This window comes from Phalaenopsis equestris, unplaced genomic scaffold, assembly GCF_001263595.1.
Source record: "Phalaenopsis equestris unplaced genomic scaffold, ASM126359v1 Scaffold000180, whole genome shotgun sequence".
Lineage (NCBI taxonomy): Eukaryota > Viridiplantae > Streptophyta > Magnoliopsida > Asparagales > Orchidaceae > Phalaenopsis > Phalaenopsis equestris.
The window spans coordinates 1,323,957-1,333,060 of NW_018164622.1; the positions used below are offsets into that span (position 1 = coordinate 1,323,957).

Genomic DNA, 9,104 nt, shown 5'->3' on the forward strand with positions numbered 1-9,104 from the left:
TATATATATATATATATATATATATATATATATATCAAACTCTTCAGGTCGGGGGTTCAAATATTCTTTGTCATAGTTGACCTTAAGGAGGGAGGGGGTGCTCGAATTATTAGGCACGTTAGAGGTGACTGGAGGCTCGAATAATAACTTTGATATATATATATTCGTGTTACCTATTCACGTCTGTTGATTGACCTCCATGATGTAAAACCCAAATCACTCTCTAGCGCGTGAGCCTTAAGTGTGGTACTGGAATTGTTAGGTAAGTTAGGAGTGGTTGGAGGCTCTTGTAATAGCCTCAGCCCCTCAGCCCACCTTTAATCTGCATATATATATATATATATATATTCCTTTATTTTTCCTTCTTAATTAAATCGAGATAATGATGCCTCACCAAAATGACGAGGAGCATGCGCGAATCGCATGGCCGCACCGTAGTAATCCGCATATATAATTCTTGCATTCGGGTGCTTTCTCCTCAGCTCCCCCATTGCCATTCTCAGAAACTCATTATGATACCTTGCAAATGCGTTCAGTTTCTTCAGACACCCATTCCGGCCATCATACTCCTCCTTCTCCGCCGTCGCAAACAGCGTAAGGTACGCCGTCGAGCACCCCACCGGCAAGTTCCCCGGCACCACTAGATTCACCGCTCCTCTCTCAATTAACCCCTGCACACAACATGTTCGACATAATGCCGCAAAGAAAAACAACTGACTGAAATTTAATCCGTTTGCTTACTTCAATGGTCTCCGCAATAGCGCTCACGACTCTGGGAACTAATGAGGTAACCTCGGCTGCAGACTTGCCGGAGAAGAAGGCGTAATTGTAGTCGTTACCCCCAATTTCGCCGACGAGGAAGAGGGATTTCTTGAAGTATTCGCTGCATTCTGTGAATGGGGGAAGATGGATCAGTTGGGGCTCGGAAATTTGGGGTTTTGCGTTTGTGGGAGTTATAAAAATCTCACCTTGGGTGGTTTTGCAAAGGGAAGGTTTTAGCTTGTCGAACCACTGGAGTTGAGTGGTGAGGGAGAAATTGGTCCAGATGTAGCGGCTGATGCCCATTTCGATGAGCGCCGCAGGGTTCATGGCCGTCGCACCGGCGACGGCGAAGTTCGCCCCTTGCCGGAAGTTTTGATTTGGAGCTAAGTATGGCTGGAGAAGAGGAAGACCTTGGGACTCAGCTGTAATGCAGTGTAAGCTAGCAGGTGAGTGTTTGAATTATTCAGCATTGTTCTCTACTTTATGCTGAGTTGTGAAGTAGTTTACATATTTACATGAAAGTAAGATGAGTTTTTTTTATGTTGGTGCATCAATACAATATTTCTAAACAAGAAAATGTTATGTCTGGACATGATGTCGCTGAATACAATCCACGCCGTCTTCCTCTTGTTTGTATTCTTTCAAAACAAGGCCTTAGGGGCTGTTTGGCAACGGATTTATGGTTGGATTTAGGCAGGATTTAAGCGAAATCTTACCAGTTTGCGTGCTTTAGATTTAAGGCGAAGCTCAGTAACAGCTTCACTGATTTTTAAATCGTGACAAAAATCGCCAAACAGTTTCACTGAATTTACAGGATCTAATAAATCCGAATTGACGGTATTTACTAAATCTCATACGTTGCCAGCACCTTAGTGCTAGTCTAACAAAATGTTAGATATTTTGTTTTGGATAAAAGATTTGTAAATGAATGAATACAAACATAGTGTAATTAAAACCTGGAGATATAGAACTATGTTGAAATGTTACCAATAAAGTCCACAACAAGACGGCCGTCGGAGCAACGGCCGGTGGGGTGGTGGAAGTAGGTCATCCCGTAAGGGAGCTGACTGATGGAGGGGAAGGTGAGGGCGCCGGAGAGGAGAAAGTTGCCGGTGTCGGCGAGCGAGTCTCCGAAGCTGAAAATGGAGGTGAAGTTTTGTGGGGTGGTGTGGGAGAAATGGAAGAATGAGATGATGATGATGAAGAAGAAGGAGAGGAGTGTGAGCTTCATGTTTGAGGAGGAGGAGATGAGGAGGAGAGGGAGGTTAGGGGTGAGACTGTTGGAGCTTGGAGAGTGGAGGTTCTTTATGTTAATGGTTAGGGTTTCTTTTTCATAGTGTAGAGTGCCATAGCTATAATTAAAAGTGGGGGGCATTTACATACATACCATAGAATTTTTATATATTTACATATCTAACACAACTTTCATCTTTATTTATATACCACTCAATTTATTGAAATCATGTCAAAAGTACTACTATCATACACCTTTTTTTGTGTAAGTTATAAATGTAAATGTTAAGCTTTAGTTGGTAGAATGTAAATAGATGAGAATTTTGTGGCATGAATATGTAAATCTTCTATGTTAAAAGGGTTCACATGTGAAAGCTTTGGAGACCGTTGGCATAGTGGTGAAGGGAGGTGTGCGCATGGTAAATTCACATTGCTTTGAGATTAGTTGTTATGTTGAACACAATCCAACGGCTCAAGTTTCATGTTGAGCACAATCCGACGGCTTCTAAGTTCTAACAATGATCCAATTTACAAAAATACCTTAAAATTATAAGTTAATAAGTTATTTAAATACAGATGCAACCTTGGATGCATTGTCCTACAAGACATTATCATTTTTAAATAGAAATAAATACTGTTAACAAATTATGCCATATAGTTATCTTTGGGCAATTTAGTTGCATCCCCACCTAATTCCTATCCATTTACTCATCTACCACCATAATTTTGCTTTTTTTACTTTTAGTCCCCGCCCATATCTCTTATTTCACATCTTAAATACCACCATTCAAATTTTCAAAGATGAAATACATCAGTAATTGTGATGCCCAAGTATGGTAACTTATATGTAAAAATTGAAGTTTAGGTGTTGCAAAACCATTAATTGAGTCGTACGTACGTAAATCTTCCTTATATTTCTACTGATGAGAACTTACACACCAATCCATCAATATTACATGCGGACAAAGAAGATGCAGATAGGCGTGAATTTGATAGTATTTACCATAATATCATCACAATATCACCAATCTATCAATATCACCACAATACCATCATGAATATTGATACCGCACCTTTGCATGTAATATATATTTATATTTGAAAGTATTATTTATGAGGGTCAAGAAACCTGATATGTTTATGGCTTGGCATTCATATCTCATAGTAATGACAACGGTCTGCAGCAGGACATTAATATGGCGAGAGGAAGCTTTTTTTCGTTGAGAAGGAAATTAATTGATGGAGTGTGTGGAAGCGGTGGACAAGTTTCAAGGCCTTGAATCTCGTGGACATCTTGTAAAGTAGAAGTAAGTGCACGTAATTTCAATTTCCTGTCATATTAAAGGAGACCATCCTCCCCTACTTAACCCTCTGCAAACATATTTATGATCATCATGTGATATGTTGGTACCTTCAGGATGTTTGCAGTAGTTTTGATGCCATACTTTCATCTTCTGTTTTGTAATTTACGGATCTCATTTCGAGTTGAGTTGAGATCGATTTGAAATTGGGTAGAATAGATTTAGGGTTTGTTTGGGCAGCTACAGTTTATTAAAAAGCTGTTGTGAAACTGCTGAAAACTAATATGATGTTATTATTATTATTTTTTTTTTTTTGAAATCGTCTGGCCGTAGCTAGAAAGCTGCCACAACACTAAAAAGCTGTTGTGAAACTGCTGAAAACTAATATGACGTTCAAAAAGTTATGGTGACAATTATTATTATTATTATTTTTTTTTTGAAATCGTCTGACCGTAGCTAGAAAGCTGCCACAACACCAGCTGCCACAACACTTAGCTAGGATCGGTGAAAAAATGTAGATTTCAGAAACAACTTTTTGAAATACTATCAAAATATAGTTTACCGAAACAGACAAAATTACGGTGTGGTGTCGCCCCGCCGCATCAAACGGACAAATGCGGCTCGAAATAGGGTCGTGATCCATTATATTCAATTTCTAGGATCCGGCTCAAAATTGAATCGAGCTCGAAATCAAAATGAGCAGGCCCAAATTGAGTTATTTGGATTCATTTTAGCTTGGAATCGGCTCCATCCAGCTCAAAATTGAAAGTAATTAGCTCAAATTCAGTTATTTAGATTCAATCCAGTTTGAAATTGGCTCGTGACTCATTATATTCAGTTTTACATAGGCAGTAATTTTTATAAACAAAAAAATTTTGTGAGCCGATATCAAGCCAGTTTGAGTCGATCCATATATGACTCGAAATCAGCTCGAAAAATATTCAATCCAAAGTTTCGGCTCACAGTTCCGCTCGTTTATGTCGACCCGATCTCAATCCGAGCCAAAATTCAAAATCAATTTTCGAACGATTAATGATCTTCGAGCTAAATTCACTGCCCTATTTACATAATTTTCTTTGTCATCTTGCAAGTTGTCTTTTTTCAGTAGTTTTGGAAGGAGAAGACATCCCTTTTTAGGGAGATTTATATATGATATTCAAATCTTATGTATTTATGTATCTGACATCAGAATGTTGATGTATATTTATGTAGCATTTTTAGTATCATTAATACATCAATATATATATATTTGTGATATTTATAAGTACTCAAGTTTAAATGTTAAATATGTAAATCGAGTAAAGTAGTGGTCTGGCCCCACCGCATATAAAATGACAGATTTGTCCCTGCATTTTTTTAGTATATGCTGAAATAATTCATTGAAAGAATTATTTTAGTTCCTATTAAAAATATATATTTAAAATTGATACTTTATAAATTTTGGGATTTAAATGACTAATTGTAAAGAGTCAAGGGGCAATATCGACATTTTTCTTAATGTAACTATATTATAAGTATGCGGCCTATATGTATGTGAATTCCACAAATATTTTGGGGCATTTGCATGCATACCACACAGATTTTATATATTTACATTTCTTGCACCTCAACTTTACTCTCTATATTTATGCTGCCCAAATGTTTTATATCATATAAAAATACCACTTTAACTTTTAAAAAGTGAAATACACCTTTTCATGTACGAGGAATGTTGAAGTTTGGTTGTACATAAAATAATATAACAACACAAATCTTGCGGAAATTCGATGGTTCTAAGAGTATTGCATCGAGATAGTTAAAAGACAAAAACACAAAGCAACATTTCTGTCGGCAGCACCCTCAACTGATTTTGGGATTCTTCGTAAAAATGGCCAAAGGGTACCCAATTAAATATATTTCTAATCCTCTGGAGTGCCCCTTGTCCAAAAGAGAGCTATCTATCAGATTATGGTGATGCACTCTCTCACCCTAACGGCAATATGGCCTCTACTGAGGATTCTTTCGAGAATGCCAGCCAAAAACTTGCTAGCCTACCGAAGACTTATCAGCCGACCGAACAGTTAACAAACGATCGAATGACAATACCAGCGGGTTATTAAATGCCCATCTTCAAGCGGTCATGAATGCGATATAATGTCAATGTCAATTATGGATATTAAAGTGTCTTGGAGTCGGTTACAAATATGAAAAGGTGTAATAGTTGCCTGTAATGTCCTTATTAAAACATGCATTAACATGTAATCTATAAATATTGGGTTATTTCTTCAAGAAAGGACTAATGATGTTATACATAAAACAAAAATGATCCCAAACAAACCCTAAATAGATTGCCTCTATTTTTCATTGAAAACTCTTGACTTGATTTGCTACCATGCAAAAAACAACAATATATACATAAAAAAATGATATTTCCAAGGTGAAGAATTGTTATATTTATTGAGCAATGCTTTTATTATTATTATTTATTTATTTATTTATTTTTAACATAAAAATGTATCTCCTCTTTAGTTACAAATCTATGGAATTCATTCTATGATATGAGAATAATTCTGAGATTTAGTATTAGGGAAATCTACATACATACCATCCAATTCCTATATATTTACACATCTAACACCTAGACTTTGCTCTTTAACATTTATACAACTAAAATATTTCATATCACATAAAAAATATCACTATTAGAAATTGAAAGTGTCCCAAGCATCTCCACCACTTCTCCAAAGCCCCAAACCGAAAGAAGAGCTTTCTCTCTACTTCGGTTAGACTTGAAGCCATTAGTTTGGTTTCAGTCAAAGAGGAGCTCTGGAATCAATTTTCGGTCTACTATGTCAGCTGAGTCCATCAAAGCGTAGAACTCCAAGTGCCCGATCATAGGGAAGCTAACTTTTTCCCTTATTAGTTATGCTTGTAGACTTAAGTCGTACTTTCAAACACATCTTGTTCGGGTCATCACCGATGACCCACTCAGATCTGTCCTTACTTGAATATGAAGCTCTAATTGTCGGCCTACACTTTGCCTAATGGGTGGGTGCTCGGTATCTCCTAGTAAAATCCGGCTCACAGCATGTTTTGAATCATGTAAATGGAGAATTTGAAGTCAGAGAAAACATGGTGTCTCGATACCTCAACAAGGCAAAAGCAGAGATTAAAAAGTTTGTTTGTTTTAAACTTGAACACATTGCTCGAGAAGAGAACCAAATTGTCGACCTCCTATCAAAGTGTATCCACTTGGGGGCGGCGATATCCCAAAACAGATTTTGGCTATACCTAAGGACCATAAATGGATTTGGAGACCAAAGGACTAAAATTTTAGATGGATCCTTACATCCAATACATTGAAACCAGGAAAATATCAAAAGGTGTTGCCGACCCAAGGATGTTTAAGATCAAGGCTGCACGATATCTCTTGATCGAAGGAAAGCTTTTCTGAAGACCTACCCGTTCACTATACCTAAGATGCATCAGAGAAAATGAGGTAGAAGATGTCTTCCGAGAAGTCCACTCTAGGGATTGCGGAAGCTATTCTGGAGGAAAAAATCTAGCACATAAGGTAGGCCCACCATATTATGGATTGCATGGTCTACAACTCGTGTAGGTCCTAACTCTATACTTCGTGGCTTACGAACATTATCGCAACTCACCATTACGACTATACGAGCAACTATGGCTAACATGGTCCAAAACTCGTGTAGCTCCTGACTCCAGCCTTTATAGCCTACGGACATCATTACAGTTCACCACTACGGTTTATATGTACAACTAAGACCTATGTGACTCACAACTCCTGTAGCTTCCTACTACAATCTCCATAACCAAACAATGCTCCGAAAGCAACCATTTGCGACACACACAATCAACTGCCACTATGACTTTCACATATTACCTATATGACAAACTGGTGCTACAACAATCATCTATATTATTTACGGCGAACTATTGCTTCCATAGCCATCGTTCACAGCCTTTGCGACCATTATAGCAATTATTACTGAGTTGAATTGTACAGTAAGCTTTATCTTTTATAATTATGAAGAAGAATGAACACATATACTCAAAATTACATAGTGAATTATTTCAATTGGACTAGACTCCGTGGTTTGTTCCCCTTTCTAGGGTATTCCATATAAAAAAATGGGGAGTCTCAACTACTACTCTTTTTTCTTCTCAATGAAATTAATATATAAATTTTTTTTTTTTTGGCACAATATCTTAAAATTAAATTTTTTTCGAGCAAAATCTTATGTTTTTGCAGAAAAAAAAAAACATAAATTAACAATAAACAAATATTTGCATAAAAGAAGTTAAAAACCATGCTTTTTTATTTTTTTTCTGAACATTTAACTCTCTACGTCGACAACAAATCTGCAATAGCATTGATAAAGAACCCGGCGTTTCATGGGCGCAGCAAGCACATCGACACTTGCTTCCACTTTATTTATTTTTTTTCAGAAAATTAGTTTTTTTTGTAAAAATAATAAAATAAAAGCTCATTAAAAGCATAAATTATATCATACCAAAGCTCAAAATCTCTTCATGACAGAACTAATCATCAATAAGAAAGCAACATCGAACTGAAACTGATGAGAGAAAGGAACAAATTCTGAAGCAAAAATCTAATCCATTGTTGGATCTTAGAATAAATTAATTATTTTCATAAATCAGAAGATGAACATCATAATTTTATAAATTGCATCAATCATATTTATCAGCCTAAGGTGCAGATGGCTCATGGCTGGGATGCTGAGGATCCGGTCCCCCTGGAACTTCCCTCTTTCCCATATCATCAACAACAGACTTACTGCTCATCTCCGTCGGCGGCCAACTCGAGCTCTCATCAACGGCGTCGAATTCGATCGCCCACTTGTCTTCATTCTTATGCAGAAAGGCGGGAACGGGCGATCGGACCGAGCTAACTGTCGGCGAGAGAAGAAGCTCAATGGCAAGCAGGTAGAGAAATACAAGAGCTGTGCTCTTTTCCATGGTTGACGCTTGTTTGAGTTTAAGGAGGATGATATCCTATGCATATTTATATATAAGAAGAATATTGGAGCGTTTTGTTTCGGTATGTCTTAGTTAGTATAAAATTATGTGTTGTGTTGCATTGTAAAAACACCCAGACTTGTATTTTTTCACTCTTTCAAAATAATAAAAAGAGAATTCCCAAAAGTTCAATCTCATTTTTCGATTTGTCCTTTAGCGATCCAGTAAATTGGAACCAACATATATATATATATATATATATACAAACACACACATATTATTGATGGAGTAATTAATTTTACATTATACTCATCTCAAAATAAAGTTAATAGTTAAAAATCTAATTTGACATTAATTTAGATTCTCCATCTCACCCATAGTTTATAACTTCTCCTTTTGACTTTTTACCCCATGGAGAGATAAGATCAGCCATCAAATCCCCTCAGTCAATACCAATCTTCTCCTTCGCCACTTCGATCTAAACAGAAACCAAAAAGAAATTTATTCTGTATGTAGGCAATGGATAAAAAAAAAAATATATTTTTTTATAGAGAAAAATTGAAATATTCTTTTTTAAAATTATAATTAAAAATAAATTGTTTATAAATTAGGAGAAAAAGTCAAACCTTATATATTCAAAAAAGAATGGTCAGAGATTATTATACGAGCCCCCAACCACTCTCATGTGCCTAACTATTCGAGGATCGCTCTCACTATCGACAAACTGGCCAGAAGGAGATTCAAACTCGTGACCTAAGGGGACTTCCGACCTTCAAAGAGGTTGCTCTATCAACACATCACGGCTGATATATATATATATATATA

General features: G+C 36.6%; 1 protein-coding gene and 1 long non-coding RNA gene across 2 annotated transcripts in view; one reads left to right on the forward strand and one right to left on the reverse strand.

Annotated features, from left to right (window-relative positions):
- The window catches only part of LOC110022321 (GDSL esterase/lipase At5g45910-like), a 2,744-nt gene extending 635 nt beyond the window's left edge, over positions 1–2,109 (reverse strand). Inside the window, exons 1-4 of the mRNA XM_020721198.1 lie at positions 1,750–2,109; positions 969–1,184; positions 742–890; positions 395–671 (exon numbers count right to left, since the gene is read on the reverse strand). Coding sequence (XP_020576857.1) covers positions 395–671; positions 742–890; positions 969–1,184; positions 1,750–1,993 — 886 coding nt within the window. The 5' untranslated portion in view covers positions 1,994–2,109. The remainder of the gene's footprint in view (positions 1–394; positions 672–741; positions 891–968; positions 1,185–1,749) is intronic.
- LOC110022322 lies at positions 1,134–8,298 on the forward strand. Its single transcript, XR_002293766.1, has 3 exons — positions 1,134–1,208; positions 3,183–3,302; positions 8,021–8,298. It is a non-coding gene; the product is annotated as an uncharacterized LOC110022322 (long non-coding RNA).
- Positions 8,299–9,104: the final 806 nt, after the last annotated feature.